This window comes from Mixophyes fleayi, chromosome 2 (assembly GCF_038048845.1).
Source record: "Mixophyes fleayi isolate aMixFle1 chromosome 2, aMixFle1.hap1, whole genome shotgun sequence".
In the NCBI taxonomy this organism is placed as follows: Eukaryota; Metazoa; Chordata; class Amphibia; order Anura; family Limnodynastidae; genus Mixophyes; species Mixophyes fleayi.
This window is the reverse complement of record NC_134403.1, coordinates 57,938,582-57,953,579: the sequence shown is the minus strand read 5'-3', so window position 1 is coordinate 57,953,579 and position 14,998 is coordinate 57,938,582. Positions and strand designations below refer to the sequence as shown.

Here is a 14,998-nt window from a genome sequence, read left to right as displayed (position 1 = left end):
CCATAGTGTAAACAATCAGTGATGTGAAAAATTAATAGTTACCACCTCAATCCTTACTGATCCCTATTTAATCTTTACTTTTAGTTTAGATACATTTTCTGGCATAGTGCATCTAACAGCAAATCACCAACAGGTCTAATTTAAATGGTCTTTATGGGGACTACAATACAAAATTTGTTAACTTGTTGGCTCCTGCTCAATTGTAATATTCAAATGTGGGTTTAATATCTGTTCTTTATTCGGCAGAATCTATTATCATCTATTCGGTATTTAGCAGAATCCAAAAATATGGATTTGGTGCATTTCTATGTGTCTCACTGTACAATGGAAACCTTTCAATAATATATTCCCTTTAAATGTACATTCTTTCTTACTTTTTAGTGTTTGGAAGATAATCCTACTTGGGTAAAGAGATGAGTTAAAAACGCCTGAAGCACTGACAGAGTTACCTACACACTTGTTTTATTAAACCTCTGAAGAATGTGTCTGTGGATCAGGTGCTTTCATTCCTTTGAGACGTGGGATTGTCTAGATTTGTATTGTCTGCTTGTAAGAGATGAAACACTTCTCAGCTCATGCAAGAAGATAAGATTTTATTTTTGGCAGTAAGGTAACGAGAGTGAGCATCCGATAACTAATTATTCTTCTTAACATATATCAGTAGGACATTTCTTGTGTAAAAAGTCATCTTTTTTTCCCCAACTGAAAGTCTATTATATTAATATTAAAAACTATTGATGATATTATACGAGTTATAACAGAGGAATAATGGAAACTTGTCTTTGAAATTGTCCTTTTTTTGTACTTCACAATTTATATCATTATATCGGCATTTTCTCATTCAAAGATCGTGAGTTAGTAAAACAATATCATGGTTCCATTAAAGCCACAATAAAATGTTTTATAATGCTTCTAATTTTTTGTTACACATGAGCAGAAAGTGCATTTAATCTGTATACATTAGAAAATCAGGAGAACTGAGAACTGTTTACAAAATATTGTTGCCATGAAAGGTACTTTATTTTGACCCTACCACTTGGATCTAGTTGGTCTTCAAGTGTCTCTAGAGACGTTCCTTCCAGCTGCTCACTGAACAGGAGCTGAACCAGGAAGCTGCTCCTCAGGCACTTCAGGGTATACACAGCAAGGCAGGCTCTGGAGGCACCTAGGGGAAGTTGCAGGTATGTGCTTGTAGCAGGAGCTGCTGATGACTTGTTTTTAATGCAGCCATCTCCAACCGCAGTGTAACAAAGAACCAAAAAACAGTGTGGGTTAATTATTGGTTTATGTAATGGGTTTCCGGATAGTGTATTTTGCAATGTGAAATTGCACTTAGCCGCTGGTCCAACATTCACCAATAGACTCACACCATGACTTTAGAATTGGTGCCCCATTTTGATTAAAACTAGCCATGATCATTAGTCCTACTATCCTGTTCAAGTTTCTGTTTGACCTCAGAATGGTGGCCAGTTAGAAGCAAACAGAACCCACCGTTATATCACTCATTACTGACAGGGCATATTACTGCTGGTACATTCCTGGGTAATAAATGGCATATAGTTACTGGTAGTGGCACATTGCTAGGCACTCTTGTCTGTGTATGTGCGTATTACAGGCGGGGCAGTTACTTACCAGACAGGAAGTTGCTCCTTTGCAGAGCATGTGCTGTCTGACTGGACGAACTGTGAGAGAAATCACCCCTTGTGTTCATGTAATAAAATTGTATCATTCTCTACATACGTCTCTCTTGATTGTTTCCTTTTGTGTGCATTAAGCTGCTACATTTTAGAAGTATTACTTGTACCGCCGCAATACTTGTTCTGTTATCGCCATCTCAGGATTTGCCTGGATGGCTATTTACTTTTTCATTTACTAAAATGTGCAAATCTTCACAAAAGCAATATGAACCAATCGGATAGTCCATGAGCACTGTCGAAACACAGCTTGTTACGTGCTGCAGTACTGGGGGGTGTCCCCTCTGACATGCTCCTTGGATGCACCGTGTAGCTAACTATTGAGGTTATTAAAAAGTGGACAATCTTAAAATTTGCCTGAATATCTTCAAAACTGCAGTTCTACTTTTAAAGCTGCTTTATCACATATTTTCCTAGCTGACGCCCCGGGGGCTGCGATAAGCAGCCATTTTACCTATGGGCCTGTCAGCTCTGTGATACAGAACTAGCACATCCATAAAACTCAGTTTAAATAGCGGCTGAAGGGGTGTGTAAACAGTAGAACCTGGGCCAGGATAGAATAGAAGTCCCCCCCCCAGTACTTCAGCTAGGGGATGGGGGCACATTATTCAGATATTTACCTATGTGGCATTGTAGCTTTGAGCAGACTGTCTGGACTTATGAAAGCTTGCCCTACATTGGCTCTCAGAGAACAGGTATAAAAAAAAAATGAGTATTTTGGTCCATATTTTTTTTGGTTTTTCAAAACAGTTGCTCAGTTATTATGAAAAGACCAAACACAACACACTATGATTATGTCATTCTTGCCGACTTTTCATTTTTTACCTCCAGGGGATCCCAGAGGAGGGGGCGTGGTTGAAGGGGAGAAGGGGTTGAGACGGGCAAATTGCATCATTTGTCTCCGTCCACTGCTACGAGATTGACATTTTGTCGCTGGGGTGGAGCCAAAATGACGCGATTTCCCGTTCATCGCCTCATTGAGGCTCACATCTTGCCCACTTCACTAGGAAGTTGGCAGGATGCGGGAGAATTGTCTGCTCTTCAGGGAGTCTGGGAGACCTACATGGAATTCGGGAGTCTCCTGGACATTCCGGAAGAGTAGGCAGGTATACATTATATACTCTCAAAAACTTACACATATTTCAAGATCTGATTTGAATAGTTTCTTTACTTCATGGTGAACTTACTTTCTGTGTGTAAAAAGAAAAAACCTCAGGAAACCTGTTATTGCTATAATTATTTTCAATTAGCTTTTGATGCTCTGTGTGGTGGAGCTGGCAGTTCATTAAGTTATGACTTTCTCACTTGACTGGCAGCAGAGCTGTGATGTTGATATCTTATGATCAGGCGTTTTTCTCGGTGTGAGGTGCACAGAGCCATTACTGTATTGTGGTGGTGATGACACATAACAGATGCTGCTGTTTGGGTGCCACATTTCTCAGCAATGCTTTGGGCATCTTAAGTATTCTATCTCCGTTCAGCTGAATTAGTCACTTTAGGATTCCTCAGGACTTGGCTTGTGTTGCTGGCTTCAGTCCCTTGTCAGAAACTCGTGTAAGAGTAATTATCACCATCTGTATCTGTGGTGCGGCTTTACAATGTAGTGGAAACTTACAACAAATTTTCTGATATTAATTTAATTCCTAGTTTGTATTTCATTAATTGCTGTATTGCTTCATACAGTGACTGTGCACTAATTACAGACATGAGAGGAACTCTGTCCCTCTCTGCCAGATCTGCTATGCATTAACAAAAGTGACCTTTTGCCAGCCATTCTCTATTCATCCACTTCTCATTGATATCACTACTTCGTAGAGTAATATTTGAACACATGTTCAAATAAAAGATAAATAAAATGATTTTTTTTTTTTGTTTTATTAGTAGAGTTTGTTGTTGTATGGGCAGAGACTTTACAAATAAGTTATGTCTCTCGCATGTCGTTCTTTGTCCTGGTGCTGATGCAATGGTCAATGCCTTAGGTGAAGAAACTCTGCACAGTGTTGTACAGTAATGTGTTCCTGTGTCGTTACAGGATTGCTGATTGGATCCGGATGTGCTTTGTATCCTCTGGGCTGGAGCAGTGAGGAAGTGCGGCAGGCATGTGGAAATCTCTCAGCGCAGTTTGAATTGGGTAAGTATGAAGCAGGCTATAGGCACATGTATAGCTTTATGCTGTATTATCTAGGAATATTTTTCATTCCAGAGTCAGTTTTTCAGTCAGTGATATTAAATATTGATGGAGATGTTATTGCCATTAGCCATACAGTGCAATCTATTACATTAGAGCTAGTTAGAGTTTTAAAGGTAAACATATCATTTATTTATATAGGGCCACCAATTCCGCAGTGTTGTATAGAGAACATTTGTCATTTACATCAGTCCCTGCCCCATGGAACTTACATTCTAAATTCCCTAACACACAGTCAAAAGCACACAGACACTAGGGTTGATTTTGTCAGCAGCTAATTAACCTAACGGTATGTTTTTGGAGTGTGGGAGGAAACCCACGCAAACACGGGGAGAACATACTAACGCCACACTGATAAAGTCTGTGAGGCGGAAGTGCTAACCACTGAGCGACCATACTGCCCATGAAAAATTATTTGGGGCTCTGCCTAGAACCCCATAAATCTGTAATCTTATAGAATTATGAGTGCCCAATATCTGACTGTCCATGGTTACAGAAGCATATATTATCATTAAAAAAAGATTATCTTTGTTTATTGAGTTTAAAATAGCGCATAAACTATTTATGCAGCGCTATACACCGTATTGCTCAGGCACAGTTTCCTGCCCAGTCATACTTACTATATACTTGTTGGTACCTTGGATATAGACAAGCTGGCTTGAGAAAACCATCAGAAGCTGTCACTGGAGGACACTCAGAATGTCTGTCTGTGTGCTTAACTGCTGAGCTACTAATTTCTATGGTAACCTTTTTAATTAGAGGTGCATTGAATCTAGTGTGTCATCTGACATGTTTCGCTGTAATATTAATGCACAGGACACAGTTAGTTAGGCTCCTCCTAGTTAATTCAAATATGCAAATTCAGTTTGGTTCAAGATTTGATTTTGCAAAATGACATTTAGTTGAAATCCAAATTATGGATTTGATGACATCCTAGTTTGAGAAATAGTCTTTTTTCATTTTCATAATTATTTCATGATTGCTTCTTTAATGCCTTTCTGCTACAGGCAATACTGTTTTGTTTTTTTTAAAACACAAGAAGAACCCCCCAGGTATGAGAATATTTATAAGTCTGTCTCCCATACCTGTTTGTACCTTCTTTATTTTGACTGAACTCCATACTCACTAATCACTTTGCTTTGATTTTTTTTTTTTTTGCATTTGAATGATCTCTCTGGAGCCTGAGATGAAGTGTAATATATTCATGTAGGAGAAAAAAAAACCTCAAAGGGTTCATTTAAATAATTGCTGCTTTTATTTGAATAGTCAAGGCTAGTTAAGAAAAAAAAAACAAGTTCAATAAGTAATACATATACAGGGCTATACTGGATCATTTCATTTAGATTATTTTATCTTTTTATTTGTATAGTGTAAATATTTAGGGATGATTGTATAAATAATTTAGTACAGTTGGATTATTCACGATTTTCCTCATTATATCACCCTCAGACCTGGGTATGACTACAATACAATAGCTTTTGGGTGTGGCTTAGTGGCAAGAGGTATTTATGAGCTAATTGGGGGAGGGGTATGACATCATTGCCCATGTTAGGAAAAGAACTACAAATATGGCAGCGAACAGGCAAGTAAGTAGCAGACACAACGGCCTAAGTTTGCTGATAGACATAATACGGCATGTATTATAAATATTTCCATGTGCTAGGCACATTATGGTTTCTGGTTTTTGACAAATGCAAAACTACGCAGTTCTTGTATCATAACCAAAGTTACCAGCTGTCAGCAAAATATGGCAACTTCCTGACCCTACTAAATTACAAATAGCTCACCTAAAAGTACTAAAAGAAAGAATCGAGACACTTTAGGCAAAACCTCTGACTTACCCAGACCATGGCTTCAATCCACCCAACCATGTCCTCAGTTGGCCCCGAATTGGAAATTACAGCCTTTAATGTGAAAAACAGGACAGTCAGTGTACCTTTTTTATTTTCAGGCTGTCACCTTCATCAAGAAGCTATTAATTACATTTTTGATCTATAATGTTGATAAATAATGTTATATATACATATAATGTCTATAAAGGTGATATATAATGTGTCTGTAAATAGTCTGTCCATCAATAATATAAAAGAAGCCAAAATTTGGAACAAGTAGTGTATTCTTCTGTCATAAAGCCTCAATGATATGTGTTTGAAGTCACATGATCCCTACTTACCAAAGGTCCAGCTACGGTCCAGGTGGACTATACCCAAAAGAAACTTTTAGGTGGTTAAACAGTATTAGGATTTAGCTTAATTATTATATTCCTAGAAACCTTAGAATCAGAAACTGTATTCTGGATTCGTTGCATCCCTCATTTAAATAGACACTTTTCTCAAGCCTGGTAGAAGCACTTTATAGAGATTAGGTCAACCATACACACCAAATTGAAAAAGAAATGGATTATTTAAGAAACAGGATAAGGTTTAACATTTCAATAAATCCTTCTGGGAATCTACTATTTATTTTACAAAATCCAATATCCCTCTATATTTATTAATGTTAACCTCTGATCTCTTCCACGCTTATTGGGTTTAATTAATTCAATAGTCACACATATATGTTATAGGTCACAATTATGGACCTCATAAAATGTGTACTTAAACATGATAGGGGTTTTTGTTCGCTAGCTTTTTCTTATAGGTATTTTTAATATTATTTTTATGCTCCAATAAGCGTGAACTTCCTAAAGGTTTTCGATACACTGTTTGCCACAAGAACTTGCCAATAAGTAGACAATGTGATCAGTTTGAAGGATTCTATTTCATCTTCATCTTTTATAGTGTGGGAAGGATAAACTTTGCTGTTAAAAACAAATGAATAGGCTTTACAATGGGGGCATATGCTGTTTCTTGCTTGTTTATTAAAATATATTTTACTAGGACATAGAAATTGTTTCAGTTTAGGGGATCAGATAATTTTGGGTTGAATAGGCAAAATTGTTTAAAGTATCCGAATCATATTATAAAATATTTCTCTGTGATGCAGTGTTGAGGATTAAAGTATATAAAATTACAGATTTATTTTTATGTCATTTGTTAGTTTTTATTACTCATAAGGGTTTTTCTATTTGGCTAGCTCTAACAATAGCTCAAAAATATTTTTACTGGATATGATATCTCTTCTCCAAGAAATTATTTTTTAAGAATTCTGCTTGTTGAGACGTGAAATTGTCTAAGGAATATTCATTATACATCTTCTTTGATGACAACTTGATGGATTTAAATATGAATTAACATTTGTATCTTTAAAAATGCATTCTGGTGATTAGAGTGTAATTAACAACACTGATGTCAAGATCCGGAAAAGTGATATCTGTTTTGGAATAATTATCTGAAATTTTAAATTTAATCTTGTATCTTAGAAGACATGCAAAAACTGACCAGGGAGTCGTCATTGCCCTTCCAGAAAACCAAAATATTCTGAATTTATCACCACCATGGCGCCAGCTGTAGTGGAGACACAGTCACTTCATGAACCCCTTAGAATCATAAACCGTTCCCTGGATTTAATGCATCCCTCATTGTAATAAACAGATTGGCTCCGATTCAACAAGGCACGCGTTCTATGTTTAGTATTATACGCATTTGTTTAGGCTTCGCGTACTTCTGAATTCATCAAGGCACGGTTCTCAAAATACATGTGTGTACAGGCAGTGCTCTACTACACAAGATGCTGCAGGATGCGTCCAGTACCTCCATAAATTCGCAAAAGAACATACAGGGAAAAAAAATATTGAATTAATAATATAGCCATAAATGATAAAATAGTTTAAATAAAAGAGTGTATTTTTCCCCCCATGAAATACATTTATTAGGCTGTTCTAAATGTCTATTGCGCATAAAATACATTTTTACAGCTGCTTGTGATTGCAAACACATGTTCTAGCAGGTAACAAGTAACTTTGAGACGCTCAAAGCTTGATTCTTGCGTGGCTGCATGTGCTTTTAGTTTGGCATGCCCATACTGTATATTGACTTTTGCAAAACTCCCCTTCCCTGCTTTGTACACTCCCCAAAATCATAGACTGTAGTAAGTGTTGTTGTAAAAATCTGGGTGCAACTTTTATATACAGCTCTGTCATAGTGGCGGAATACAGCCCTCCTGCTACATTGTCTCTTGCGGTCCACTTCATCATTGGTTACAAAAATATTATTTAAATTCTGCTTGACTATTAGGTATTACTTTGGAATTGGAAACCCAGATTTATAACACTGCAGATACAATCAAAATATATATATATATATATTACATATGTTTGAAATTGTATATCGTATTTGCCTACTCTTTCGGCATGGCCGGGAGGCTCCACAATTTTGGGGTGTCCTCCAGGGCCGGACTGGGACTAAAAATCAGCCCTGGCATGTAAAGCCCACAGGCCCACCTCTGTTGATTAGCAGGAAAAAAAATGTGTGCCGCATTGCAGTGGCGGTGCAGCCAAGGGCGTAGCTACAATATGTTGGGAGTGTGGTCAAAATAGTGCATTGATACATACATTATAATAAAACATTACATTTATCAGACCCTCCCGATCAACATTACGCCACCCCTCCAGATACATTATGGCACCCCCAGCCCACTGTACTTATCTATACTTCTGATGCTGCTGACATTCCTGTAGAGTGAGCAGGGAAGCTCTTAGTCTCATGAGATTAATACATCTAGTGAGACTTAGAGCTCCTCGGCTTGCTCTGCAGGCTGTGCCCTGTCCGGGACGGAGCATAGATCCTCCTGCTGACCAACTGGATTAAGGCTCGGGGGGCCCGGGCACTTAAGTCAGGTGGGCTCCTATGATGTAATTTGGCTATTAGACAAATTTTTGACAAATACAAAGGCAATACTGCGTGCACTACTGTTAGGTGCATGCAGTTCTGCCTTAACAAGCAGTACAGTGTGAAGCAGGACATATCTCCCAACTGTCCTTGTAGTCAGACCAAATCCTGACTAAGTGGGACAGTCACCCACCAAATTCAGAACAGTTGGCAGACTGTCCTGGTCTCTCCTACCTGTCTTGTCATGGTCACCACTTGTGGCTGCTGGTGTCTTTAGATCAGTTGCTGCTTGTCTGGATCCTGGAATGTTGGATGCCCAATTTGGAGAAAAAAAATGAGCAGATGAAATTTAGCCCTGGTGTTAAATCAATATAGCATCCATGTTTTAAAATTAGGCCTCACTGCAGCTACAACATTAAAATACTAGTATTCACATTTGATAAATACATCTATTTCCCTCCAACTAGCCCTGACATTAAATAGTATTCCCGTTTAATAAATAGAACTATTTCCCTCTCTCCAAAGCACCCCAGCATTAAATTAAAAATCCAATCACCCCATCTGAAATTGATAGGCCTCACTATTAAATTGCCCCCACCATCACCCCACAAATAGAATAGCACCCAATAATTAACCCCCACCTGCAATTCCCTATTAGATTAACAGCGTACCTCCCACATTATATTAAGAGCTACCCATACACACATTATTGTTGTCAGGCGCCGTTCCACACGGCCGCCTGTCTGCTGACAGCGCATCATTTCCGGATCCCCCTGCCGTCCGACCTTTGGGTGTGATGACGCGCCCCGTTGCTAGGCAACGGGACGCTATGAGCAGGATTCCCGGCGGCAGGTATGACAGCGCTGCAGCGCTGATTCTGATTGGGTTACCACAGTATTTAAACCTCTCCCAGCCCTCTCACCAGTGCCAGAGTATCAGGTCTTCCTGCCTCCAGCGTTTGTGTATACCAGTTGCTGTATTTGTTCCTGACCATCCTCGTGCTGCTTGTGACCTTTTGACCCGGACCGTTTGACCACCTCTATTTGGATTCTGCCTTTGTACTGTTCTTCCTGAAAGTACCGACCCGGCTTGCCTCACCATTCTTCTGGATTTCCCTTTGTACCTCTTCTACCTGAACGTTGCTGACCCAGCCTGTCTGACACCTCCTTGTATCTCGCTGTGGACTCTAGGAAGGACCGCGACCTGCGTGTCCCTGCAGCGGAGTCCATACTTCCTTGCGGGGGTTCCTGGTGAATACCAGGGGCACGTTAGACTCCGCGCCTTCCTCTGAGTTGCGCCAACAACAGCAGGTACCCATTATCAGTCGTGACAATTGTCATACACCGGCCCTCACACACACATTATGGTCATGCGCTGGCCCTCACACACATACTATAGTTATACTGTTACACACATACACACTATAATCATACCCTGTCACACACACACTATAGTTATACTGTTACACACATACACACTATAATCATAAAGGTCATTCTTTGGATATTTTTTGGGGGGGTTATTTTTTTGCTTATTTGTATTCATTGTCATTCAGAGCTTGATTTATATATTTTTTAACTTTGTGGATCCCATTTTTATGAGCGCCTGTCAGCAAATTCTGTGTTATTTTTTGTTACACTATAATCACACCCTGTCACACAAATAAATAGATCCCCTGTCACACAAATAAATAGATCCACTGTCACACAAACAAATAGATCCCCTGTCACACAAATAAATAGATCCCCTGTCACACAAACAAATAGATCCCCTGTCACACAAATAAATAGATCCCCTGTCACACAAACAAATAGCTCTCCTGTCACACAAATAGATCCCCTGTCACACAAATAAATAGATCCCCTGTCACACAAACTACCCCTCTCCCTCTTACCTTGTGCGCTCCGCGGCGCTGTGTACAGTCTCTCCTATCACATGGGACGGCACCTATCACATGGTACACGTCCCATGTGACATCTCCAGAGCCATTCATAGGAGCGGAGGGGAGGAGGAGGGAACGCGCGCCACCAGGAAGTAAGTGTAGGGCCGACCCCACCGCTCAGTGCACAGACTGTCTTGCTGAATTCTGGCATGACAGTCTGTGTGCTGAGCGATGGGGCCGGCCAGCTAGCAACCGGCCCATCTGGCCATCGCCCCTTCTGGCATTTGCCAGAAGTGCCAGATGGCCAGTCCGGCCCTGGTGTCCTCCCAAACTCCCAGAAGGGCAGGTACTCTCCTGGATCCCAGATGGAGGTGAGGCTTAGTGATATTATATGCACCCTGCAATACCATGAATTGCAACAGAGGGCAGAGTTAGGGTGACACAATGCGCAGTGGCATCACCGCCCCCCCCCCCCCCCCCCACACACGCCCCCACATACACACTTGCCGGCTGATCTCCCGGAGAAGAGAGTGGAAATGTTGGCCAGTATGTTCTATGTACATCTGTTACCTGGTAGAGTTTAACTCCAAAGAATCCCTGGTTCACTAAGCTTTCATGTAGGAAGCTTTGTGAGCAGATAAAATCTACCCCACCGCACACACAAACTACAGCCTTATCTCAAATGCTTTTATTTCTAATAAGTTTTTGAAACTTTTGACCATACTTCCCAACCTTTGAGTGCCAGGAATCTCTACAGAGGATGTGCCTAGCGCTTTTGAAGCATATGCTGCCCCTTCTCTCCAATTACGCATTATTGCGGCGTTCACCTGCTCCCCAATGCTCCATGTAGAGCTGCGATAAATAGGAGATGCCTTCCAATCTCCTGTCCCATGGAACAAAGCTGGCCCAGCTGGGATGGTAGGAGAGAGCCCTCGTATCAGGACAGTATGTTTTGACTGTTGCATGTTTATATGGGAATGTTACTTCACCTGCCTATACAGGTTTTGTTTGTGAGCTGCAAAAATAAAGCTGAAATATCTTCTTCCCTTGGTCGACCTTTAACTTGATGTCAGGAAAGGATTTATTGCAACACATGGAACTTTATTATAACAAAGGCATAACCAATTTTCTGGTTAATAATCTTTCCAAATGATTTATGCGAGTGTTAAATAATAATTTTGCATCTTGATGTGCTCTCGAGTCTGTGAAATTACTGACCTTCTGAAACTTTAAGTCTGGTAAATAGAACTGCAGAAACATCAACAAGTTTATAGTTCAAAATAACATTACTGTGCTGCATATTGTACAAATTAGAGGCTTGTGAAAATCTTAAGGTGCATTATGGCGACCTCCTTAAATATTTAATGCACAGGTTGAATGAGTCTAAGGGAAGAGAACGGCCTAGTGGAATGTGGCCTTTTCTGTCTTAATTCTAAGGGGCATATTCAATTCCGATCCCGATTCGCGGGATTGCGCCGAAACGGCCGCGAATGTAATCCGCGGTACCGCAATAACGTGGATTTTCTGCGTACGAAAATCCGCGTTATTGCGATACCGTATTACCGGCAGTAGTGCGCATTTTCCGCGGTTATCGGATCGGAATTGAATATGCCCCTAAATCTTATTTTGCATTTTTTATTGGTATTACATCAGTTCACAAGTATATGAATTCTAAAGTCTTTTCAGAACAAAATTTATATTTAATGTAAGGGGGCTCATTTAGAGGTGGTGCCACAAGGGGGCCACAGTGCTGTACATAGGAGAGAATATTGTCTTCACAGTTATTAAAAAAAAATAAAAAAAATGCAAAAGTCACGTTTTTACCATAAAATGTAATTAAATACAAAGACCTCCACATCTTCTTTTTTTCTTTTCAAATAGAAGGCTGCAACGTGATATATTATAGCCGAAACAGTAACGATCAGCTTTGGGAGTGAAAGCGTAATTAGCCAATCAGAAGTTGCTTGATAGTGCTGCTAATATTCATCATCCTCATTTCGTATTGTCTCTGGCTTCTAGTACCCATAAGAAATAAGAGTCCTAAAATGCATATCTGGTGATGCCCCCGAATCTTGTTGTATCACAATTATACAAAGATTCCAGTACTGTATTCCACTTAAACTTGCACACCCCTGCTGACCTCATTCCACTTGTCCAGGAATAAAGGGATACATGTCAATAATACACAAACATCTATACACATATGTATTTGCTGCACATGTGCCGTATAACAGTATATATATATTGCTCTAAAAATTGAACATATATCCAAATCAAATAATCCCCAACAAGTACTAACCACCCCAGACGTGGCAATGGATGACAGAATAGGCAAGGCTCGTCTCTTGGTAGATATTGGGCTATACTAAATCGGGTTTTGCTAGAATTAATTTAATGCACTAAGTACATCTAATTTTCTGGATTTAGTTTAGAAAAGGAAACAGTAGATATTAGACAATATATTAGTAAATTAACAGCATGGCACCCAGGATCTAGTGGAGTGGCAATGCAAGACCTGCTCCTGGACCTTAGTGCATACTTGCCAACTTATGGCAAGTATGATCCGGGAGCTGCAGAGAGAAGGTGGGCGTGTGGGGGGCCGGGCTCCGAAAATCGCGTCATTTTGGACAAACTCTGCCCGATGTGGGAGATTGCCATACTCTCCTGGGAGTCCGTGAGACTCACCCGAAATGCGGGAGTGTCCCGGACATTCCGGGAGAGTTGGCAAGTATGTCTTAGTGGGCTGATGATAAGCAAATAGAGGACACACTTTAATGAATGACTTCAGGGTCTGCTGAACGGAGGACACACTGCTGCAGTCCCAATCTTAACACAAACCCCACCAACATAAAGCACAGTATATGTAATGGACTAGAATACTGGTACACCCATGACCTGATGTTTGTTACACTTTACTACTAGGTGCCACAGGCAATAATACATATTTACTTATGTACATGGAGCGTAAATTCTAGGATAGTCAGTGTTCTGAGACTTTTTTCTGAAAACAACAAACCGGGACTGTCCTGTCAAAAATAGGAAACTTGGGAGCCTTACTCTGTGCTATGCTGCACATTGATTAGCATTTATTTATTTATTTAGTTGCCACACTGTGTATGCTACATTAAGTATATGGCTTTTCCCACATTTGCCCACTCTCCCGGAATGTACGGGAGACTACCGAGTTCCAGGTAGGTCTCCCGGGAGAGCAGGCAATTCTCCCACAACCCGCCCGTCGGAAGCCTAAATAATGCAACTCCCAGCGAATCGCATAATTTTGCCCCCTCCCTGTAACAAAAATTACACTCCCTCTCACCACACCACCCATCCAGGATCTCCAGGAGGGCAACAACAGAAATTCGGCAACTATGGTATTACCCCATACCGCGCATGCTGAACATGTATATATTTTTGTGCCACACTGCGTGATATTAGTAAAACCATATTTGCTGCACCCAGGGCTATTCTTATCATGAGGTGAGAACATTGTCTCTCCATCCCAGGGCTGGCAGAGATGGTGTTTTTTCCTCAGCTAGTGACTTTCGACCTGCTTCTTCCCTTGACCTTGGTCACTGGCCACACTCTGCAATAACTGATAGCAGGAGGAAGCACAGACACACGAGTCGTCTGCTCTTCATCCTGAAATCAATGTATTGGGACCATTTTTCAATGAGTCTTTCTTGCAAATCAATATTTGCCCCAGTGACCAGAGCATTAGGATATGGGGGGCTGCATTACAGCAATGAACACATCTAGAGGTGCCGCACGGCGGGTGTCCTGTGTTGCTCTGATTTTTAAATATGGTTAACACTGTAAAAATAAACTCCAGCTGACACGTTTGCATATGTCCCTGAATTTCTGCATGTGCTATATTGGTGGAGCAGCAAAATACAGTGTTGTATTTCTCAACTGAGTGTGGTGGTGCCTGTCTATAGAGATTGGTTGGTTATTACAAGCCATACATTTAGATGTCATTACCTTTTAAGTAGTGTTAATCAAGGTTTAACACCCTTTGCATTTTGTCCCAGCTTAGTATCTTTACTTATCTCACTGGTAAGAAATTATTTAACTTTGTAATATATCAAAATTGTTCCCCTTTGGCAGCACCTCCAATAAGAGCCTGTCCCGGAGAAGAGTCTATAGAAAAGTGATAGCAATCACTGTCCCATTACTTCCTCATTCTGACCCAGGCTATTCTCTGTGTTTGCTCTCCCCATCCACATGCTAATATCACCACCTTCAGATGGCGTTAGCTATTGGGGTCAAGCTCCAAAAAGGTTATCTTTTCCCAGCTTGATAAATTGGTCCAGATTGCAGCTCTCATTGAAAATTATGGGACTGCGGTCTTCTGTGATAGTTGGCCAAATGCAGCTTTACTATAGTTAGACTAATTAAATACTAAAATATGCCTAAACTATGCAGAAACGGCTGATAGAGGCTTGATGAATAGACCACTATGCAACAC

The 14,998-nt window shown here is 40.4% G+C and overlaps 1 protein-coding gene across 1 annotated transcript in view; it reads left to right on the top strand.

Annotated features, from left to right (window-relative positions):
* The window catches only part of LHFPL6 (LHFPL tetraspan subfamily member 6), a 153,024-nt gene that overhangs the window by 133,302 nt on the left and 4,724 nt on the right, over positions 1-14,998 (top strand). The window contains exon 3 of the mRNA XM_075199038.1: positions 3,727-3,825. Coding sequence (XP_075055139.1) covers positions 3,727-3,825 — 99 coding nt within the window. The remainder of the gene's footprint in view (positions 1-3,726; positions 3,826-14,998) is intronic.